The sequence below is a fragment of the Spea bombifrons genome, chromosome 9, assembly GCF_027358695.1.
Source record: "Spea bombifrons isolate aSpeBom1 chromosome 9, aSpeBom1.2.pri, whole genome shotgun sequence".
In the NCBI taxonomy this organism is placed as follows: domain Eukaryota; kingdom Metazoa; phylum Chordata; class Amphibia; order Anura; family Pelobatidae; genus Spea; species Spea bombifrons.
Window position 1 is genome coordinate 8,944,840 of NC_071095.1, and position 24,491 is coordinate 8,969,330.

General features: G+C 41.2%; 1 protein-coding gene across 1 annotated transcript; it reads left to right on the top strand.

Moving 5' to 3' along the window:
- MIA2 (MIA SH3 domain ER export factor 2) lies at positions 1–22,738 on the top strand. The gene is made up of 31 exons (XM_053475531.1): positions 1–239; positions 1,146–1,279; positions 2,206–2,292; positions 3,280–3,412; positions 3,841–4,665; positions 4,749–4,895; positions 5,567–5,667; positions 10,032–10,163; positions 11,799–11,820; positions 12,666–12,754; positions 12,960–13,031; positions 13,192–13,302; positions 13,900–13,971; positions 14,093–14,197; positions 15,950–16,072; positions 16,659–16,779; positions 17,033–17,079; positions 17,307–17,397; positions 17,866–18,004; positions 18,206–18,307; positions 18,404–18,464; positions 18,757–18,792; positions 18,939–19,006; positions 19,138–19,217; positions 19,698–19,727; positions 20,504–20,626; positions 21,215–21,373; positions 21,586–21,711; positions 21,837–21,892; positions 21,998–22,208; positions 22,533–22,738. The coding sequence occupies exons 1-31, from the start codon at positions 134–136 to the stop codon at positions 22,712–22,714; spliced, it is 3,891 nt and encodes a 1,296-aa protein (XP_053331506.1). The 5' UTR covers positions 1–133; the 3' UTR covers positions 22,715–22,738.
- The last annotated feature ends 1,753 nt before the right edge of the window (positions 22,739–24,491 follow it).

The following is a 24,491-nucleotide window of genomic DNA, read 5'->3' on the forward strand; positions in this document are numbered from 1 at the left end:
GACACGCAGCCTGTCCAAAGCAGGGCCAGATGCGTTGACTTGGAGCTCGGAAACATGCTACGGGCGACCTCTTCTCATAGGAACCTCGGTTACTTTCCCTCTTTTGGTTAATCGTCCTTCCCGTATCGTCTCTATGGCCGTTCACAAAGTCCTGGCGCTAATCGTATTGCTCATCGCAGAACTTCAGAGTGAAAAAATTCTCTCGGAAAAGAAAAAATGCGGAGATCCCCAGTGTGAAAGTAAGTTTATGGGCCTACGTGTATACGAGCTAAAAATAACTAAACCCCCCCCCAAATTTATGGGGAAAAATAATTATTCCAAATCTAAATGTAAAAACTAAATTATGCATTAAAAACATAGTTTGTAAGAAACCGATAGGTAAAAAATAATTCACTTTTCACATTTTATTATATTTCTTTATAGGCAATAATTGTTATTTTTTACTCAATCTGAATTCATAAAGTAACTGAAAGTTTTTTTTAGTATTTTTTAAATTATTTATCATTTTTATATAGAACTGAGAAAACAACGCCCGTATACGAGCTTCTGTTTGTGCAGATAACGCAATAAATGGTGTTTTTCTGACAATTATTTTTTTTTATTTTTTTTTAATAATTTATGTGTAGCCCACAATAAGAAAGATTACTTTTAAAAACTGCATTTTAAGATTTTAAGTAATTTAAAAAAAAAAATATTTGTGATTTATTTAAGGAGGGGGAAAAAAAAGTTAGCTTGCGGTTATCGCACAGAAGGGCGAAGTTCAGGCTCGGTTTATTACCAGACCCTGATAAAACAGAACATAATATTTAACTAGAATTGTTGTAATCGAAAGCTGTTTTGTTTTTGTTTTTTTTAAAAAAAAAAACAACAAAAAAACCCCATATTTTTCTTTTTTTGGGGTGGCGGCAAAATAAATTGGGAGGAGTACCTCAATTTTATATTTATAAAATTATTACTAAATGTATTTATTTATTTATTACAGAATAAAATTGTGATTAAAATCCAGTTATTATTATTTTGTTGCTATGACTTTAAAAAAAAAAATATAAAAAAAACTGAATGTTTTTCGTCAATTTTTTTTTCACAATAATTTTCCGCTGCCGCGTCGCTGGCATTATCTGAAATGTCTTCTTCTCGCCCTGAAGGCTTGATGATCAGGACGCTAGCTATTCGAGACTACCAAGGACCCGACTGCAGATACTTACGCTTTAAAGCAGGAGAAGAGATCAATGTGTATTACAAACTATCTGGAAGAAGAGATGATCTTTGGCAGGGGAGCGTGAGTAAAAAAGTGAAATGCTGATACTTTTTTATATAAAAATGATGGATATTTCCGTCTTCCTAAAAGCAAATTGTACAGCTACAAAATTCATACTCATCTGCATAGGGTACAGACAGGGTAAATTTCCCCAAGCCTCTCTGACTTAAAATTGCCACCTTTGTCCCCAGACAGCTTGTTGGTGCCATCTTTGTACCCACACAGATTTGTGTGTGTCATCTTTTCCCCCAAACAGCTTGTCTGTGCCATATCTTGCCCCAAACAGCTTTTCTGTGCCCCGAAATAGCTTGTATGTGCCATCATTGCCCCCCAAACAGCTTGCCTGTGCCATATTTGTCCCCAAGCAGCTTGCCAATGAACCCAAACACCTTGTCTGTACCACCTTTGCCACCAAACAGCTTTTTAGTTCCCCAAACAGCTTGTCTGCACCATCTTTGCCACCAAACAGCTTGTCAGTGGCCTCAAGGCTGATTACCGCAAGGTGGCTCTTCAGGTATAGTGGGCAGGTAGTCTTATGCTGCCTCTCCTGATGATGCCCCTATCTTTAGCCACACACCCCAACAAAGGCATTCCAATTCGGGGGCTATGGCACAGTGAGCTGAGAAATCTATAAGTGCAATTCAAAAGCCAACCCAAGATCTTGCTGTGACTGCATTTCAGGCAGCTAAAGATGGAGTGAAGTCATCTCAAAGACTTATCTGCCAAAATTGGTTGAGTGCAGAATAGGCAGGACTGGAATATGGAGACTTTGCATACGTAGTTGACAAAAATATCCATTGTCCTGACGCCCAACATTCATAAATGGATGCAGGGCAGAATTCATACCCAGGGAGCTTAGAACCCCGTAAGAACTCACCCCGTCAAAGTCTACGATAGGAGTTATGAGTGAATGATGCGGCCGACAAACCTCCCTCTGTTTCTTGCAGACAGGAAAGGCGTATGGCTTTTTCTCGAAAGATGCCGTGAAGATCGAAGAAGTTTTTCTGACCAAGGAGTACGAGGTCCCCGCGCAGGTAAATCTAGATGTGTGTGTGAGCGTCTCGGGTATTGATATCGTTAACTAGTATATCCATCGATAATTTCATTTGTGCCGGTACTCTGGTTTCATGTACGGCGCCTTATATATTCAATTTGTTACAAACCTGCATATTAAGTGGGGTCTAAGAAGGTTTAAATGATGTTCATCGTCTTGCATGTCCTCTTCTGGACATCAATCTACTCCGGGCTCCATGAACTGAGGTCATTTCAGGTAAACGCCGGATTTTATATTGCTTGCAGAAGTGGAGTCAAGGTGGAACTTAGTGGAACCTTAGAAGATTTGTATTAATTAGAGGTAGGTGAGCCGACTGGCGGTCGATACAAGTTGAGCCGAGATCTTACCAGAAGAGAAGTCCAAGTTGGTGAACAAGGCAGGGGTTTGAAGCCTCAAAGACCTGGACTGGCCATCTGGCACACCGGGCAAATGCCTGGTTGGGCTGATAGGGCCACATATTTACCGATACTACCAATCAGGACCCTATAGTGTGTGGTTGTAGGGTGGATACGAGTGGCCCCATGCCGCTTGACTAGTGCCAGGGCTGGCTAGTCATCTACAGCCTGACCCCAAAGAGATGTTTTTTTATCATGGTCAATATCCATACTTGCACACAGGTGACTTAGGATGCCTTTTATCTCAGACAAGTCCTTGTTTTCATGAGCACAGGGATTAGAGCCGTTGGGTGGTTTCATTTGACGACGATTGAATAATGAATCTTCCGCTCGCTAATTCGAAACATGCATACAGGTGTTCAAGTAATGAATTTAACATGTTTGAGGAGGAAGTATAATCAGAATATTTTCCATTTATACCATCGAACTGAAACCATGTATAACTCATGGCAAAAACCCAAACTCGCGGCCAACGGCTTGATAACAAAGCTTTGTGTTGATATTTAGATCATTGAGATTGTTTGTTTGTTTGTTTTTTACATAAATCGAATATATTTTTTTGGATTTTCCAGGAAATTGATTTCATATGCCTGGACGGGGGCGAATACGTGTTTGAAAATGAAGACAGCGTACTCCATAAATCTACCGAAGATACCGAAGAAATGGATTTGGGGGGGACAGGACACGAGGCAATAAGGCATCAAGGCAAGTATTCGAGACGCAGAATAAGAATGGGCATTGGTTCTATCGTCACAATGTAGAGGCAAGGAGTTCTTTGGTTATTATGGAACTATAACTCCCATGACAAACAACCAGCCAATAGCTTCTTGACCATCATGGGGCCATCACAAGTCACAGAAGGACTGTAGAGCTGTTAAATACCTCTGATATACAATAACATGGTTACAACTGTATCAAGTTTGGGAACGCATGCAAACCCCCTAAAGCGGCTGCCAGTTTTGCCCCCAACAAGACTAAAAGCCCTTCTTAACTCTAGAAGGTGCTGGGTAATGGTGCTATTTGGTTTAGGGCCTACCATTACCCCCAAAAGGGTTCTCCATCAAGATTTCCTAAATCATCACGCTACGTTTATAGATCTTTTGGCAAATATCCCGTTTTGTCTATTTACACAGATGGAATTGTCACCGGAAAGTTAGAGGCCGACGAAAATTCTCCAGACAAACCAGCATGGGCTCCTTCTGGTATCGCAAGCTGGTTTGGCTTGGGACAAAAACATGAGAAGGAAGCTAAGGAAGTCGGTGAAGAACAACTACAAGAGGATGCTGTCCGGGCGACAGAAATGGAAGAGGTGAAAAAGGAAAATGAATTCAAGGACTCAGATGAAGTGCAGGTGGAAAAATCTGGTTGGTTTGGTGGCAGAATAAGAAAGTTCCTGCCTTTTGGAGAAAAAGAAGCAGCAGCTGACCCAACGCCGAAGGACGGTGACTCCGTCCAATCTAGTGACACATTGGAAGATGTTCACTCGGATCCAGAAAATGATTTGAGAGACATCGATATGGGTGCTGAGGAACCAGAAACAAAAGCTAGAGAACCGGATGATTCTCAGGCGAAATGGTTTAGCTTCGGAATGAAAAATGTTTTAGGGTTTGCAAATAAAAATGAGGCGAAGAAACAAGAAGATCTTCAAGATGCAGACGAAGCAAGTAAAGACAACTCGGCGGAAAATCCCTTAAATCCAAGTCAAGATGACTCTTCGACTCTGGGTGTATCAAGTGGGGCTGGAGATGGTCCTTCTGGTGGTGAAGTCCACGAGGACCTCACCAGCCACCATATTGAATTAAACCAAGATCAGTTATTGGAGGATATACCCGTACGTGAGAAATCTGAGAGTCCTCCTGATGATCCAGAACCTTCCCCAGGTTATACGGATTTAGCATCACAAGAAACTGAGGCGCAAACTCTAAGGAGCAGTCCAGAAACTCCAAATATGTTACCAGGTAAGATCAATACGATAGAATCTTGGAACGTTTTAATAAAGTTCTAAGGAATGATCCGTTTAGAACACTTTTTATTGTTGCAGATGAAAATAAATCACAGCCGCCCAGTGATAAAAGCGAGCACACGGAGCCCAAATCATCAAGTGGAAATATGGACTCTATACAGCAAAGGAGGAAGTTGGAGGTTAACGAGGATCCGTCATCTGAATCTAGTTTAAGGTGGCTTACCGGTAAGGAACAAGCAGAGGGATTATTTCTAAGAGCCAATAGGGACAGTGACCCTGGGCACCACAATGGGGTATTAGGAGCCTTAGGGGTATAGGAATAGTGTGTCAGACTGCCCAGAGCAGGAGGTAGTCTCTGGGCTAGTTGATTAAACCCAAAATATTTAAGGCTAGGGACATCATTGCGGAAGGATAACTATGCCGATTAGGCCAACAATGATGCCGTCAATAGGAGAACATTTGGGATGATGTCACATTCAAACTTGTACTGCTGGGTATCCGATGCCTCTGAACTATCTATCTATCTATCTATCTATCTATCTATCTATCTATCTATCTATCTGTCTATCTATCCATCTATCTATCTATCTATCCATCTATCTATCCATCTATCTATCTATCCATCTATCCATCTATCTATCTATCTATCTATCTATCTATCTATCTATCTATCTATCTATCTATCTATCTATCTGTCTATCTATCTATCTATCCATCTGTCTATTATCTATCTATCTATATATTATATGCATCTATCCATCTATCTATCTATCTATCTATCTAGCTATCTATCTATCTATCTATCTATCTATCTATCTATCTATCTATCTATCTATCTATCTATCTATCTATCTATCTATCTATCGTTCATATAACTTTATTTTTTTCTTTTAAAGGTATTATTCATTTTTGGGAAACTACATATTCAACTTTTTTGGTCGCCTACTCCAGCTATGTCAGCCCTGCCTTACAGGCAGTAAAGATGTTCCTCAACAAGGTATGTACTCATCAACTATACGACTGTAGACATGATGTCAGATTGTAATCCAATGCAGTCTAAAAAAAAAAGAAGGTTTTTTTGTGGGTGTGGCATATTGAAAGGGGGGCGGTTATGAGCAGAGTGGGTGGGGCATGCTCGAAAGTAGGGGTCGGATGACCCAAAATAGGCGGGCAGTGGGAGTGGCATAGATGGAAGCGGGTGGGGGCTGACCGGGGGATGACGAGGCAGCCCTGGCACTTTAAGGCCTGTGGCCACCAAATAATGTAAGTGTAGCCAACGTCTTAGATGTAATTGGCTGCATGTTACGTTTTTATGCTCCCACGGCGTGCCGCGGGAGTTTGGAGAACTGTTGGCCAGCAGCCCACCGGGTGTGCCAGATGGTCATTACAGGCCTGGGCTAAAAGAATTTTAAAAGAAATTAATTTAAAAAATAACATTATATATTTAAATACATTCTTAAATATCTTATTTCCTTCATATGCCATAGAATATGATAAACAGGTAAACAGGACAAACACCCATTCAAATGTTTGGGGTCACTTATAGATGTCCATGTTTTTGAAAGAAAAGCACATTTTGTCCGTTAAAAAAACATGAAACAGATCCAGAAATCCAGCCTAGACGGGGTTAATGTTATAAATGACTATTGTAGCTGTAAACGGCGGCTTATTAATGGAACCTCTTCATAGGCGTACAGAGGCCCTTTATCACTCCCATCACTCCTGTGTTCCAACGGCCCTTTATCACTCCCATCACTCCTGTGTTCCAATGACCCTTTATCACTCCCATCACTCCTGTGCTCCAATGGCCCTTTATCACTCCCATCACTCCTGTGCTCCAATGGCCCTTTATCACTCCCATCACTCCTGTGTTCCAATGGCCCTTTATCACTCCCATCACTCCTGTGTTCCAATGGCACGTTGTGTTCGCTGATCCAAGTTTAAAAGGCGAATTGATGGTTAGGAAACCCTTTAGGAATTATGTTACAGCCAGAAATGTCCTTTTTTTCTATGAAAGCAGCGGAGTGACCCACGTGGTAGTGTAAAAAGTAGTGTTTCACGTAATAATTTGGATTTAGAGGAATGACGTTAAGGAGGGCCCTGCTTAAGTGAGCTTACAACTGATAGTGCCACTCACTTGGTCACGTTGTCCCCCACCTGGAAGTCATGGGGTTAACGGACTAAAAATTCAAAATATGTGGAAATAGGATATGGCCGGACTCTGTATTAGCTGCAAGTCACTAATCCACCTGTGTCACCCCCCCCCACGGCACGAACGTCCGCGCAGGATCCCCTTACAGGAGGGTATAAGCACCGAGCGCGATTTGTTTAGATCGCTGCCCTCCCGATAGATCGCTAACCACGGCAAATATTTTCACTTATTGGGATTTCACGCCAAATGGAGACTTTTGAAACAGAGGATACGGTAAGCGATGAAGCACATGATTAACCCCCTCCTCCCCGTGGGGGTTATATGATACGCGCAACCACAAAGCCCTAGGGTCACGTCGTGCTACCGCGTTCTTACTTTTTTTAATGCTACTATTAGGATCCGGCTTCGGAAAGCACGTCACTTTTTTTTTTTGGAATGAGCGAGAACTAGTTAAAAACAGATTGTAATTGGGGGTCGGATTGGATTTGCGTTATCATATCTGGGAATGAGCTTGGAATATTAACCCTTTAATAGCCCATCATGAAGACTCTACGTAGTGACTCATCAAATGGCTGAAATAGCGGAAACCTTGGCTTCTCATTATTTTAAAGATACACGTAAATGATTCACCTGCATTCAAGCAGGGATATCAACCATAACATACTGGGGGCAAAAGCACCAACTGGGAGTCTTATATATGATCCTAGTGGGGGTGGTGGTGGTTAATAGGATCCCCTTAATCTTCCCCTTCACCCCGAGACTAGGGCAAAAACCCCTGAGAGTTCTCAGATATGGGTATTCTGTACATTTTTGTGATTTCAAGGCCAGCATTATATGTCATATATATGTTTGGCTTTTAAATGTCATAATGGTGTAAACTGTAATTAATGCCGCATAGATCACTGTTTGTGATTCACGTTGGTTATTCTATAGGGATATAGGAGGAAACCTCTAGGACTGTATGTAGCATATCTCAGCTTCCGAATAAAGCACGTCACGCGCAAGACCGAGCTCCATACCCTAGAGCTTCACCTGCATCTCCAACAGGATGGCGCGTGTAACAGGAAACGACAAGCGCTGCTTCTTTTACGTCTCTTGTGTTTTGAACTTGTTGTCGCAGACCTTGTAGGTTCCCTTATTTGAGCCAAACCAATGTACTGCGAATGGGGGAGACAAGCATAAAAATATTACTAATGCACCGGCAGTTCTAAATAACCCCGGCTGCTTGTTAATCATTACAGTTCATTAATACAGGTAGACGCCCGGATATGGATAGTGAGTGGCTCTTGTTGCTGTAAGGGGTTTCGAACTTTACCGGCTAGTTGGTACCGTCCGGCCGGTGGCTCGGTACAGCTGTGCGCTTCTCACTGGCCGGTGGAGGTGATGTTACTACAGGGCTGTAGGTTCCGCTGATCCCAGGAGAGACATGGCAGGGGCCACACAATTGTATTATGTAGCAGTGAAGGAGAAGCTGCAGTGGGTGAGTACTTGGGGTCCCATCTCCTCCTCTAGGGGCAGATTACTGACCCCCTCAGTATTGCCTAACCCTTTACTATTGTACTTACCCTCTGGGTGACAATAATGGGGGCACCCCACAGGGCTTGGACTGGGGCAGTTATGCTTTACATGTCATCAAAGGGGGGGCTTTAAAGTCCGGGTGCAGAGCCTGCGGGGGGTCAGGAGTTATTAAATATCATCACAAAGAGGATTTCAATGGCTGCTGCACATCCTGGGGTAAAAAGGGGTGCAAACAGCCCCCCCCGAGGGCTTAACTGGGGCAGCCTAGGGACGTCGGGCCCTTGAGGGCTGCTGCAGAACCTCTTGGGGCGCATAGCAGCTGTCAGGCCTTCGATGAAAAGGTTCATTCAGTTTGTTTATTATATACAAAATAATGTTTTTATTTTATCGGTAACTTGAAACATTAAAAATAACAATTCGAGTAAAAAAAAAAAACCCACAAAAAGGTGGAAGGATCAGCGCAGTGTAATATTTTCATTATAATTTTTTTTTAGATTAATTCTCTGTTGCTCGTTCTAATCAATGACTGTTAATTTTAACTTAATATGCAAAATAACTATGTTTAGCTAACATGTTTTGGATTATTTTTGTCTTAAAACAGTCAAATAGTAAAAAAGGAAACCTGTGTCGAAAATATGCTTTGTGTAGATTAGCGCTTTTATTTATATGCACAAAAATATTAAAGGGAGGTCCCTTTAAATACTCAAAGTTCATGAATTCAGCTATTTTCTTGTTTTATTTTAAATTTTTGCAGCACTTGCCCTTGGCTATCATATGATCTACGGATGCTAACAATTTGCCGCGCTATCCGACCACAAACCATGCTCGTTTATTTAAATATTTGTTCCCCATAAATACTCGTTAAGCAAAAGTTGAACAAAAGTTCAATTTTCCCAGAATCGTAAAACCAAAATAAGATTATTTTTATGAAATGTGAAATAAATGAGTGTTTTATCTGCAAAAAATGTTCTAGAACGCATTCAATAATCGTCAAGAACGTTTACACAGCCTCTTGTTAACAAAATATTAAAAAAGCATTTTTTGGTGTTAAATCGGTAAAAACACATCTTATTTCCTAGTTTGCCCATCGCTTCTCGTTAAAAGAATAAAATAAAAATAAAAAGATATTTTCTGTTATAAATTCAGCTGATTATGTCTCATTTTAGTAGTTTTAAGAACTGGTAATGATCCGCTATAAAGAGAATTATATATAATATATATAATATAATTATATAATTAATTGTAGATTTTATGTTCTAGACTTCTTAAGAAAGAGAAAGTCATTTCGGCCACTTGTCACCTAATTTACGGAGCTGCACAAGTTAAAAATTAACCTCCCAATAGCTTGTAGATGCCACATTAAAGCTGCCGTCCCACTGAGACCAAACACTAACTGACCCGTCTAGCGTATGATATAAATACAATTTTTACCAGATCTATCGTTTTATTTTATCATTTTTCTGGAGGTTTAATCAAATCATAAGACAGAACACTTTTTTTTCCCTTTTCTATGACGACTGCCTTTTTTTTAATTTTCACATGATAACTAAGCACTGCCTACAAAATTATGACCGAATTCTGCAGAAAGCTTTAGACGTTGAACGTTTGGTTATTATTTTTATTGCTCCAGCGGATTTGCAGGAAACACGTTATTTAAATTTTCTTTTTCTTTTATTGATTTATTTTTTCAGGTCGCATCGACGTTACCCGAGGACCTTCAGCCCGGTCCCGATTTCTATGGCTGCCCCTGGGAAGTAGTGATATTTACGACCCTGCTGGGATTTTTCACAACTCTTATGTTTACGTGTAGAGCTGTAAGATCCGTAAGTATTTGAACCAGAAGATGAGGTCACGATCTCCACCTGTTCATTCAAAGTAACTTTGAGTGTTTAAATTGCCCTTCATTTAAAAAAAAAATATATCATTTTAATTCCTTTAAAAAGTGAATTTTGCCCAACAGTTCTCTTATCCGATAAAGAGAAGCCCCTCTTTCTCTACTTGCCAATGGCCACTTGTTCCTCCTTTCTGCCCAGTCTCGGTCAGTACGGGAGCCTGGTGTGTCCATACTGCACGATCCGCGCTCCATACCCGCCCCCCCCCCCCCGGCGGCTCCTGTGCTGCTCTAAACAGGTTTATGGGGAGAAGACAGGGAAGGCAAAAGATACCCTTAGAAGGTGGGTTTAGGGGTTTTTCTCTTAACCCCTTCACGCCAAAGCCTGTACATGTACGGGGTCGCAATGCATTGTCATTAATGGGTTTAGGGACACCTCGTTGTCCCTAAGGGGTTAAACCCTTTAGAGAATAATATATGTATATATACCTGTTGTACAGCGCTATGAGATATGATGGCGCTATATAAAACAATAAACAATAATTTAATTATAATGTATGATAACATGGACCAAATCCCCCCACCGCAAAACAGCCCCCCCCCAAAAAAAACAGCAGGATGTGATCATACGGACATTAGAGATCCTGTTCACACCTTTTGGGCTTCTACCAGGTTACTCTACCTGTTCCCTCTAATAGCTTTTATGTGCATGAATGTGAAGATAAACAGCGACGAATGAGATAAGAGAAAATAGAATGCTTCCAATCTGAATTCAATCTGATTTAGGTATTTGCCTTTTCATTTTCCCGATGCTTTAAGTAAACAATGTGACTGGGGGGGGGGATATGTTAAAAAAAAAAAAAAAAAATGGTTCATTAAAGGTTAAATGTAGGTTAAACCCGATCCTAATCCATACGTTATGATAAATAAACACTGTCAGATTACACAGTCGTATCTTTTTCCCAGGGTGCTGATTACCTCATCGTGGGGCATTATGGGACGTCGTCCCTTTAATTCCGGCCGGTCACATTATATTCAATATAAAAGCTGGGGCCATTAATACAGCGAGGGGGGTTAAACGTGTATAGGATAGACATACGGCTCCTGAATCTAAGACGAGACCAACGACTGATTAAGATTGGAGTCTTTACGGACGGGAAAATGGACAGACTAGACAGGGGCCCATCTGCTGTCAAATTCTAGGATTCTGTTAAACTAGAATCCTTTTGTTCCTTTGATGCATTACATTACATTTATTTACGTGTACATTTTTTCCCAGCACCCTTTGTAGATATAGTACCCAGTGTTTACACTGCATATACCTTTTAAAGGATAGTTTTATGGGTCACAACCTGCCAAGGGCCACAGTCCCATTCATTGTCACCTGTTCAGAATAAAATCATCCAAAAATCTCTATATATTTGGGTATAAATGTGATTATTTGTGTTTTTAAGCGATTGCCCTTTCTCTTTTAAGGAGAATGATTGCGTCACCCTTAATGTGGCATCGCAGCGGCCGCAATGCGTTTCCTTCCTGTTAGTGATTAATGGATGTGTATGCAGAGCTATGAAGTCAAACACTCCGTTTTCTGGAACATTCTATTAAACAATTGTTTTTTATTTTTCAGATTAAAAGCAGGTGCTATTCAAGTAAGTACAAATTGTCCCATGTTTCTCCTTGAGTGCTTAACCTTTCATTCCCTCCCTGCCGAGACTCCAACCCTGCTGTGAATTGTTACGGAGACGGCCTTCGGTAGTAACGATCAAAGTAACATGAAATTGATCAGAAATCCAGCGCAGATGGGGTTAATGTTGTAAATTACCATTGTAGCTGGATTTTTAATGGAATATTTTCATTGGCGTACAGAGGTCTTTTATCACTCCCATCACTCCTGTGCTCCAATGGTCCTTTATCACTCCCGTGCTCCAATGGCCCTTTATCACTCCCATCACTCCTGTGTTCCAATGGCCCTTTATCACTCCCATCACTCCTGTGTTCCAATGGCCCTTTATCACGCCCATCACTCCTGTGTTCCAATGGCCCTTTATCACGCCCATCACTCCTGTGTTCCAATGGCCCTTTATCACTCCCATCACTCCTGTGTTCCAGTGGCCCTTTATCACTCCCATCACTCCTGTGTTCCAATGGCCCTTTATCACTCCCATCACTCCTGTGCTCCAATGGCCCTTTATCACTCCCATCACTCCTGTGTTCCATTGGCCCTTTATCACTCCCATCACTCCTGTGTTCCAGTGGCCCTTTATCACTCCCATCACTCCTGTGTTCCAATGGCCCTTTATCACTCCCATCACTCCTGTGTTCCAGTGGCACGTTGTGTTCGCTGATCCACGTTTAAGTTTAAAAGGCTAGTTCATACTAGTTAGAAACCCTTTTGCAACTGTTAAACGTCAGTTTGTGTATATATGTTTTCATGCTACGTTTTGTTTTCGGGAGAAGTATTTGTTGGCGATAATATTTGTACTTTCCCTTCTAGAGAGAGAACACAATCTTTCTGATAAGATTGTTGAGGCTTTGAAAGAAAAAAGTGAAGTTCTAGAGAAACTCAGCATTGTCCAGAAACAGGTAAATTATCATTTTATATCTATTTTTATTATTATTATTATTATTATTATTATTATTATTATTATTATTATTATGTTGTATATATATATATATATATATATGTATGTATTTTTGTTATGGAAAATAAATACTGGCTTAAAAAATAAAAATATTTCGGGTACTATAGAGAAGTTCTGATTGATTTTGTGTACCCAACCCCTTTTAGTATGAAGAAGTCCAGGAATCCTTACAAGACTCCGACCAGCAGAAGCTGCTCACAGAGATTTCTGATAATACGGTAATATTTTTCTTACAAAAAGGAGAGAATATTTTTATTGGGGAAAATTATACCATGTTAAGAAGTTTAAAAAAAATAAATAAATAAAGAAAATAAAGACCGTTGAATAAGGCTATATGAATAAAATAATGCATTTTAATCTGCGGATTTCCCTTCTTAGGCATTGTCGGAAGAACTTCAAAATTCCAACTCTGCGATGGAAGAGAAAATCGATAAACTGCAACAGGAGCTGGAAGACGAGAAGAAGCTGGGCTGTGAGCTCCATGACGCGGTACACAAAGATCTGTTTTACCCTCTTTTTGCCTCTCCTAGAGTTTACACACCCCATCGAGGGGTTCATGATGTAATGTTGTACTTTCACTGAGCCTTTATCCGTGGAAATTTAAATTGGAAGAGAGAATAGAAAAATAAATCATAAAAAAAGTAAAAATAATAAATAAATAATAAAAATGGTTAATATTGTCCCCATAAAAAAAAGGTTTCCTGAACAATTTTTTGGAAGTAAAATAAATAAAAAAAAAAAAAAAAAAAAAAATGACAGCTGCAATGAAGAAATAGTCGTCATTAATTGATTATATTTATCGGGGTAGTTTGGGTTTTCCTGCTGCCAGAAAAGCCAGTATTGGCTTATATTTTAAGGCAGGGGTGTCCAACGTGCGGCCCTCCAGCTGCTGCAGGACTACATCTCCCATACTGCTCTGCCAGGTCCTTAGCTGAAAGAGCGTTATGGGAGATGTAGTTCTGCAGCAGCTGGAGGGCCGCAGGTTGAACACCCCTGTTTTAATGAGCTTTGGGGGGCAGCGAGTATTCAAACTTGACGCCACGTGGCGCTGATTCCCTTTCCTTGACCGGAATCGTATGTTTGCAGCTCGCCGGGTTAAATGACAGAATCAGAGCTTTGGAAGACAATTTCAAGAAAGAAAAATCACAGAAGGAAGAGGTAAATATATTTTATTAATTTTATTTTAATTTGTATTTTAGCCCCCCCCAAAAATCTGAAAAGGGATTTACTTTAGCAAGTCCTTCTGGCAGCGCTTTTTAAAACATTTTCTTATTTTCAGACACGAACAACACTGAAAGTATTTGAAATCAATCAGAAAAGACTCGAAACCTCCTTTCAAGACTCGGTAGAAGAAAGATTGCGCCTTGAGGAAAGCGTTAAACAGGTAGGACTGATTCCGGGTTCTCGGGGCCGATAAGAGGGTGGGTAGTCGGTTGCAGGCCCGGACTGGGACAAAAAATAGGCCCGGGCATTTAAGCCTGAGCAGCCCATATTTATTTATTTATTTATTTATTGTTAAAGCCCACCCTTCATGTACCATCTTTGCATTTAATCATTCACACAAATCATTAACACATTCATTAATGCAGTCTCACAAATCATTCAAGCAATTCATCCACACATGAATTCATTAATTGTCATACGCATTCACACAATTCATCCACACATTTATTCATTCATTCTCATACGCATTCACACTACCCCCTCTCATCATCTTATCTGCCCCTTCTCACTATGTTCCCCCTTTTCACTATGTAACCCCCTTCCCCACTTATCAATATGTACCGCCTCTATCTATCCCCTCTCCCCCTTTCTCACTACCTAACCCCCCTCTGCCCCTTCTCACTGCAGCCCCCTCCCTCACCCTACTTACCTCGTTGCCAGAGCAAGCAGCAACTGCGACCGCGCCTGTGGCAGGGCAGGATTGACTTAGGGGCTGATGGAGCTGCAGCTCCAGGCTAGTACCTTAAAATATGGCCGCATTAAGGCAGAGCCCCTTAAGCCCGCCGCAACTGCAACCGGGTCCGCCACTCTAAGGCAGAGCCGGCCTTAGGTGTTCTGGCGCCCTGTGCGGACTACTCCTCTGGTGCCCCCCCATCCCAAAAAAAGAAAGGAATAAAAACTTGTAACAAAACTCCCCTTTCTCACTATCTATCCCCCTGTATCACTATCTACCACCTCTGCCTCTTCTCACTGTTATCATTATATACTGAGGCAGATATTGACGGTGGTACAGCATAATACTTATCACTATATACTGAGGCAGAAATTGACGGTGGTACAGCATAATACCTACCACTATATACTGAGGCAGACAATGACGGTGGTACAGCATAACACCTATCACTATATACTGAGGCACACATTGACAGTGGTACAGCGTAATCCCTATCACTATACATTGAGCCAGACATTGACAATAGTGCAGCATAACACCAATCACTATATACTACGCCAAACATTGATGTGGTGTAGGCCTACCACTTCATTGTCTGGCTTAGTAGTAGGGATGCACCGAAACGAATTCTGGACTGAAACCGAAAATGCAGCATTTACCTGTCCGAAACTGAATATGACCTCCCCACACCATAAAAAAATCTAACACTTTTATTTAAAGTAAGTAACACACCAAAATAGGACATTACTGTCCGTCTCTGGAGGGGTGCCGGGTGCCGCAAGTTGGCACCCCCTGATGAGCGGCACCCGGTGCGGACCGCCCCCCGCCCCCTAGAGTGTGACGCCCTGTGCGGTCGCACACCCCAAAGGCCGGTCCTGCTCTAAGGGGCCGGGAAGCCCCCACCAGGGCCGGCCTTAGGGGTCTGCGGCCGCACAGGGTTTAAATTAAAACATCGGGGTTTTTTTTCAACTTTATTTAACATCCTCCATGTTAAATAAAGTTAAAAAAACCCGTTGTTTTAATTTATACCCTGTGCGGCCGCAGACCCGTAAGGCCGGCCTTGGTGGGGACTTCCCGGCCCCTTAGAGTGGCGGACCCGGTAGGTAGGGTAGGGGCTAGCTGCAGCTCCATCAGCCCGGTGTGCCGGATGGCCAGTCCGGGCCTGGTCGGTTGCATGCTGGGAAATGACAACATACAACGGGTAGAAGAATAACTTTTGTTTTCTTGTTTCTACTACAGCTTTCCAGAGAAGCAGAAGGATGGGAAGAGAGATTCTCTGAGCTTTATGAGAATTCCAAGATGCTGACGTCTTCCGTGGACGGGATGCAGGAGGAGCTGAGCAGTAAGCACGGCCAGATCAAAGTATGTATGGATCGAGTACGGTAATGTATAGGATAACCGTCTTCATCACGCAGCAGGGGTCAGGTGTGCCCTCCGCTTCTGTATGTTACCTGTATTTGCAGGTTGAGAATCTTCCCTGACCCCCCCCCCTCTGCCTTGTTTAAGGCTGCTCTCCCCTCTTTTTGTATTACATTAAAAAATATGAAGCCGTTTTCTTTTTAAACCATTTCTAGTAGATCGGTGCAAATGGACCAAAATGTTTTTTTTTTTAAATTTCCTGACGACTTGTTTCTTAGTTAGCACTGCCATAAAGCATCAGCTCGGTGTGGTGTTTGAGCCACAATGAGATAAAAACAGATTTTTGTCAATGGCGACTGACTTTTTGTATACAGTGCTATACTATATATATATATATATATATATATATATATATATATATATATATATATATATATATATATATATATATATATACATATACATGCTGTATACCGCTCGGGGGGGGGTATATTACTGTATACAGCGCTGGGTTTTATCTTCTAAGAAAAATACTTGTTTTCCTGTGGGACGTACCCTTTTAATTGGAAAATATTCCTTTTGTTTTCAGTCGCTGATTGATAATTTGCTAAACATGAAGGATTGGAGCTCAGAGGTGGATGATGCCAGCGAGACGGACGATAACTCGTTCGCCTTTATGAAGTGGGACTTTGAAAACGGAGAGACTTTAGGTACTAAAGGATGCCTAATGCACATTTCTAGACTATATGTTGCTCATTTCTTTTGAATTATATATATATATATATATATATATATATATATATATATATATATATATATATATATATATATACTTAAATACAATACTGTTCAAAGGTTTGGGGTCGCCTAGAAACTTCCTTGGTTTTCACAGCTGTGACCCCAAACTTTTGAACGGTAGTCAATATATGGTTTTAATATTTGTGTTTTTTTTTCTTAATTCAGATGATCCTCAAAAACGAACTATAAAGAAGTTAATCATCGCAGCAAAGGTATGAGCAAGAACTGTGTATAGTACATCATATGGGTAGAGGCAAATAATATGATGAATGTAAAAGGAGAAATTGACCTGTAAAAACAAATGATAAATACTTTTTTTTTTATTCTTTTTTTTTTGTGTAACCTTTTAAGCAATATATATATTATACGCATCCTTATAGTAGTGGCCTGTAAAAAAAAAAAAATGACAGAATCTGAAGTTTTCTTATTTTTTTGGCAGCTGAATGCGTCTTTAAAAAGCTTTGAGTCCGAAAAGAATCAGGTGTACGAAAACCTCTCGGATGAAGTGAAAATAAAGGAGCAGCTGACAGGTAAGATGTGGCAGCCACGCTGCACGGGGGTAGCGGACGGTTACGAGGATTCTGCTTACCAGCTCCAAGACCAGATTTCTTCGCCAATAGAAGTTTAGTACCGAATTTTGGGCCGTAGTGCACAGTCTTGCTTCACCAAGACCCCAGGTATGAGATAAGAAAAATATTACAAGGACAATAAACATGACCGGATACCCAACAGGAATAGGGCAGGTTTTACTTACAAGACCTAATTAACCCTTTGTTAGAGAGTGGTAGGAGGGGGTTTATGACCGTGAGGTTGGTGCATCGATCTCTCTGCTTATTGCTTCATGGCCAAATTTAATGTAGCAAGCACCACCTTTTATTCAGGTGCAGTAAAACCCTTAGATCTGGAGCAAGTTTTCCCCACTTAAGTTATGAAGCAACATAGACGATGGTGAGCATGACAGCTTTTTAGGATAAATTGCCTTTTTTTTCTTTTCGCAGAATGTATTAAAAACCTTCAGAACACCAAGCAGACCTTGGACTCTGAAAATAAACATCTCGAGAGCGAGGTGGAGCTGCTGAAGCAGAGAATTAGCGTCATGTCCGAAATGTATCAAGAGAATGAAACAAAACTGCACAGGTATGGGCGAATGCCACGTTAACGACAAGGAAATGAACATAGGGAGAGGTGTTTAAAAACCATTGGTCCCACTTTACTTTTTTTCTTCTGAGAGATGATTCTGGCCAAAAAATATTAACTGTGACCATCCTACACTCTTAACACCCCCCCCCTTGCAAATCCCCGGAGGTATCCTTACCCTGGAGTTTTTCCCCTCCTCAGGAAACTTACTGTCCAAGAAAATGAGCGGATTCAAAAACAGGAGAAATTGTCTAAAGTGGATGAAAAAATAAATTTAGCGACCGAGGAGCTTAATAATGTCAAGTAAGAGTTTTGTTTTCTTCTCGTCTTTTTTTTAAAAAAAATTTTCCATTAAAATATTTTGGAAGAGTTTGATTGGCTGATTTTTCCTCTTTGCAGGACCCGCGTAAAGCAGTTGGAAGAAGAGATCGAGAAGACAGTTTCGTCCTACCAGAGCCAGGTTAATGTCCGCAAACCCACATCAGTGGGAGATGCTTGTGTTTTATACAATTAATTGTGATTGGGACAGTAGAGAGCCACACAGGTGTTGTCTCTCATGTCCTGCAATGCTTGTTTGCTGCTAATGGGTTAACCCCAGAAAGAATGAAAACAAAGGGGTAAAATGTATTTGCATTTTAGTCTACAATATACATACATACATACATATATATATATATATATATATATATATATATATATATATATATATATATATATATATATATATATATAATTTATTTTTTTTCTTTTAGGTTTCATCGTATGAAAAGAAATCTCATGATAACTGGGTGCGTTTACATTTTTGTATATAATTTATCAGAAAATAAAAAAATGGAATATACCTTCTTTTTCTAATATTTTCTAAAAATATTTTTTTATGATTCCCTCTTTATACCCTTATTGTCTTTCTTAATGTGTTTTTTATTTTTTGTAGCTCATATCAAGGGCAGCAGAGAGGAACCTGAGCGACCTTAAAAAAGAAACCGCTCATCTTAGACAAAAGTAAGCGTCGGGAACCTGACCAACCGCAGAAGTGATCTATATATATATAATATATATATGGGGGATTAGAGCAATATTTGCATTTTGGGGGGGCTATACGTTTCTTCTGACTCCTCCTTCTGACTACACAGATTAACAGAAGCTGAATACAAGATGGAACTTCTTGAGAAGGATCCGTTTGCCTTGGATGTCATCCATACGATCGGCAGAGGTAGAATTTCTCATGTAGCTTCTCAGTCTCTGCGTTGGAAACACATCCTCTCGTTCTTTCTTCCCGTGTTGGTGATGGCGCTTATTAATAAAACGCACGGCGCTCCCATCACAAGCAGAGCCGGCTCTTAGTAAAGATGGATTAGTTACGCTGCCATTCTAACACTTATTACTTCAACGACACAAAGTAATCCACCTACTGTACAGCGCTGCAGAATATGATGGCGCTATATAAGATAATAACAATTGCATCATGTTTACAGACATCTCGGCTGAATTCTTTAGGTGACCCCCGCTGCCGCGTTGTAATAATAATCAGCTGTGAATATAGAACGTGCGATCGGGTGGTTTCCGTAGCCGGGGATGTTTTACGACCGGTTTGACTCATGGCGGGTCCACCGTTGGTATCTTTGTTTCGGAATCTACCGGATATATTGTCGAAGACAAAGGCTGAAATTCTCTTCTGTTTTTTCCCCAATAGCTTACGCAGATGTTTATATAAACCACCAAGGTATAAGCGCTCGCGGTAACGCGTTGGTGTCGCCAAATCGTGTGTTGTGTCCCCTTTATCATAACCGACCGTCATGTCTCCTTTCGACCCGGTGTGGTCCTCCAGCGATAGACGTTTATCATACTTCCGTATTTTAAATACGTCGGTGTTTTGGCTAAAAGGTTATGTTTTTTAACGGCAAGACCTTTCCGGAAAATAAATTAGGAAACGCTGCCTCTAAACCCCTCCGCTTCGTATAACGGGCTCTTGTTTGGGCAGAAAATGTTAAAAATCTCTTGGTGACATTTGTAATAATCTTTGTCATGTCCTTCCCCTTTCTCCAAGGTCAAGCATAACTATAAATTTTTTTTTTTTTTTTTTTTTAGTATTCCTTCCATAAACAATATGTCAGTTATTGGTCATCCATAACCCAATGGCCTGTTACCTGCCGTCGGCACCGCCGATTAACGCATGAGAGCGGGTATTCAGTTAACCTGTTATATGCCGGGGGATTGTTTAATTCCCATTAATACCATGCCATTCAAATGAAGATGATCACGAATCTTGATATTGATCCAAGGAGAAATCTGATAGCCTTTTGGAGTAAAAAAATATCTTAACTGGGGTTTTTTGGCCTTTTTTAATTTTTTTTGCTTAAAAGTTGAAGTCTCTGGTTTGTACATTGGCGCGGTCTCCTTACAGCAGGAAATGGGGAGAGATGGGAAATGATGTCGTCTCCCGTTATAATGTTCTTAGCTTTATCTTCTTCTTTTGTTTCCTCTCTTACTATTCTTCAGAGAGCTCACCGTACGGACCTTCTTACCTCGGCCGTCATCCAGAAAACCGGACCTTTCTCTCTCCTCCGACGCTTTTGGATGGCCCCCTGAGAATCTCCCCCATGCTTCCAGGAGGCGAAAGAGGTAAATCAGAGACCACAATGTCTTGGGTTGGGGCCCTGAAACATGGCCGATTTAATACCACGGAGGTCGGTGCGGATGCTGCCTTGTGCTGGGATATGACCTCGTCTTCTAGATTGTAAGCCCTCCTCACCTCCTTGTTTCTGAAAGTCAGATTATGGTATGCACTACCTGTTATCCATTGTACAGCGCTGTGGAATATGATGGCGCTCTATAAAACTATATATATGAAAATAAATTAATAATAATTGGTCCCAGAGGAAGGACCCTCTCGGATTGGTAGCCGAGTGCAGCAGCATAACTACATCAGTGGGTAAAAATGGAACAATATAAAAAAACATATATAAAGTATGTAAATATTACATGAATTCTAATATAGAAAATTAATTTTAGATAAAATACTGCTGACTCCAATAAATCACCTGCCTTTAATATTTAAGAACCAGATGCAAAATGCCACATGGCCGTTCATTTTTCAAATAGATTTTATATCTTATTTTATTATAAGGACAATAAAAAGAATTAAGCCAAAAAATATATATTTAATATCAAGACATTCCTTTAAAGCACAATATTGTTTGTTTTACGTAGCAATGAGGTCACCTGGGTATTACCCGGCGTACCCGGGAGCCAAAGAGCAAAGGGATATGAACGCCGACAGAAGATCAGATCATCACAGAACGCTGTCGGATTCGGGGTCCCTGTCGCCAACGTGGGAGGTAGAAAATAAACCCGGCGGCCCCCCATCAGGTATTTGTCCGCTATACTTTAATTGCAGGGTTGTAGAGAACCTCCAGCTTCTTCGCGGTAGGCTTTATTTTCTTTTAGCTGTGCGTTGAGTGTACATACGTGTTCTAAAGACACGCTTTCTCGTGTCATCCCGAGCACTCCTTTAAAGTGCCGTAGTCCCCACACATGACTTTTAATCAAACACGTCCGCCGTTCTTCTTTCTTCAATCTAGAGCCCTTTTTCCCGCCACGACGACCAGAAAGGTTTTATCATTACCCCCCGCCGCCGCCGTCTGGAAGATTCTCCGGCCCCGCGGAACTGACTAGAAACCCAGGGAGACCTTTCACGGACTCGGCAGGCGAGTGCCTTCTCAAAAATCCTATCCCATTCCGACTTGTAACGATCAGTCGTCGGTCTCGTCTTAGATTCCGTAGCCGTATGTCTATCCCGCGCGCGTCTTGACTTTTTCTGTTTCTAATCTAGATGGCCGGTCTTCCCCAGAACATAAATCGAGCAGGAACGGATCTGAGGAGAACGACGTATGTTGTAAAGACTTCTAAGTCTAAGTCGCCGTAGGGGAAAGGGCTCTTTAATCTCTTAATGTCCATCGGTCACTGTTTGACTATTTTGTTTCTCCCCCCCAGCAGAACCTGCCCAGTCAGCCACCAGCTAAGGAAGGTGAAGCAAGGGAAGGACCACCTGTGGGATACACCCCACCACCTCAAATGAGGGTCCCTTTGTTACCAATGGACCCTAGAGTTCCTTACTTCAGGAGACCTTTTCCAATGCCACCACCTCCGGTGGAGATGTACGGACCTCCCGGTTATCCGGGGATGCCACCCGTTCATGCCACAAGTAAGCAAATCTTAACCCTTTTGGTTTACGAGCAAAGCTCTCCTGTGTGTTACATTCTATCCTGGATCAGCACAGAGGATACAGAGTATCAGCGTTGATACGTTGTAGCATCTGCGTAACGATACCTTTTAACCTTTTTGAGAGGCTTCTATGGGAATCCGGACGGGCCATGTGGACAACCCGGTGGGCTGCTGTCCAATATCTCCCCATCTTGGAGTACGCCGGTGCCCTAAAGCAGCCATATTTACGCTAGAGCTGTAGGGCCAAACTTGGTTTCTGCTCCCGCTTGCTAACAGCATGTTATTTAACACTTTTTTTTTTCAGTGGGACCTCCCATGCCACCGCAGCATTACCCGGCTCCCTTCCCCATGCACCGAGAACCGTTCTTCCCTCCGCCGCATCTCAGACCGCTATCGAGAAACGACCTTCCTCCAGCAAACCCAACTCCCCCACCTCCTCCCGCTGGCGAATCCAGGACGGACTCCACTCCGGAACCCAAACCTTGATGCCGAGTCTTAAAAAAACAAAAATATATATATCCCCCCCCCCAGTAATGTTGCTTTAATGTATGAATTTTGGTTTAGACTTAATGAGCTTTTAGACCTTTGATTTGTATAAAATGTAACTATTGTAACTGCTATGTATATGGTGTTATTGTTTTTAATTTTACAGATTTGTCAATAATTGTAGAATTTTTTTGAAAGATTTCAATTACTGTGGCTTGGGAAGTGTGTGCCTATCACAACCCCTATTTTCCTCAGCCAAATCTAGACTGGAATCCATAGGCTCTCCATCCATCTGATATTAAATGGTGTCGTGATGCGTGGCTTTCTATGTTATGTGGGATAATTGGAAATTAGATAGGTAGAAGCGTAATATTTTTACTTTAGGCTACGCGGAGACCCTGACCGGGTTTAAATGACTTTGCGCTGTCGGCCGTCGGCCTCAATGCTAATGAAGCTTCCTCAGGATCTAAGCTGTCAAGATGCTGTATAAAGAGAATATTTTTGTGCTAATTTATTAGGATTTTTTCTTTTTCATGTAACTTTTAACATGTGATTCTCAGTGGAAGGCGAGAAACAGTAAGCGATGGGATCTACCTGCTGCAAATCAACAGCTACCCTCTGGAAGAGCCTGCTTAGCGTGATAGGAGTAGACATTTTACAAAGGCTGGGAAGCAGCTTGATGGAATTTTTTTTTATTAGATAGATATATATATATATATCTATCTATTCCATACATATTTGTGGGAATACCAATGTGAGGTCCGTACGAGCATCACGTCTTGGCTTTCCCTCGCAGACTGTACGTGAATTAACCCGAGTGTGATTTAAAAATTAATTTATTTACTGTGATTAACATGCCTTTACTGTTTAACTCTTTAGTAGCTGAAGGGCGATGAATTTGTCTTTATATTCAGGACAGCCTTATGCTGAGTCCATGGAGGCTTAAAGGGATATTTTTTATGACTAGTATCCGATTAAAATATGTTTTCACAACCGTTGTCCTGCTTTTCCTTTCTAAAGCCATTCTAGTTTATATATAATGTTTTCAAAATGTTATGAGCCCAATGCCTGACTGTGGGAAACAGAATGGCTCGGTTTTAGTCACCCAGTCAGACATTGACTATTGAAAGCCTACGGCGGAACAGACTTCATTAGCATTGCCATAAAGCATCAGCTCAGTGCTGTGTGTGTGCGAGTCATCCAAAATATCACATGACTGACAACTATGGCCACCTGCAGATAGAGTTCATTGGAACAAAACGATAAAACCTGGTTTTGTCAGCGACCAACATTACTGTATTACGCTCAAAAGATTTTTTTTGCTTTAGACTGATCCACGACCAATTTCCGCTTTCTACTCACATGATATAAAATGATAAACAACCTAACAAGTATTAATTAGAGCTGCTGACCTTCCTTTTCTGTCTATGTACAGATCACTGCCCTAAACATAAATGTATATTAAAGGTACGGAATACTTAAATATATACCAGCATTTATGTGTTTCTAACAAGAAATGGCTGCTTAAAGTTGGCTGGAATCAGACTATAGAGGAGGACAGTGGCTGGAATCAGACTATAGAGGAGGACAGTGGCTGGAATCAGACTATAGAGGAGGGCTGTTGTAGCCCCAGAAAATAAATTGCCCCAGTAGCCTTTAAGCAAAAGTAAAAAAAATATGAATAAAATACATATTACCCTACCCCGGACAGAGGTTGATTTATGTGCGTTACATCAAACACAGGGGAATCATGGTATAAACGACAAAAAGCACTCGG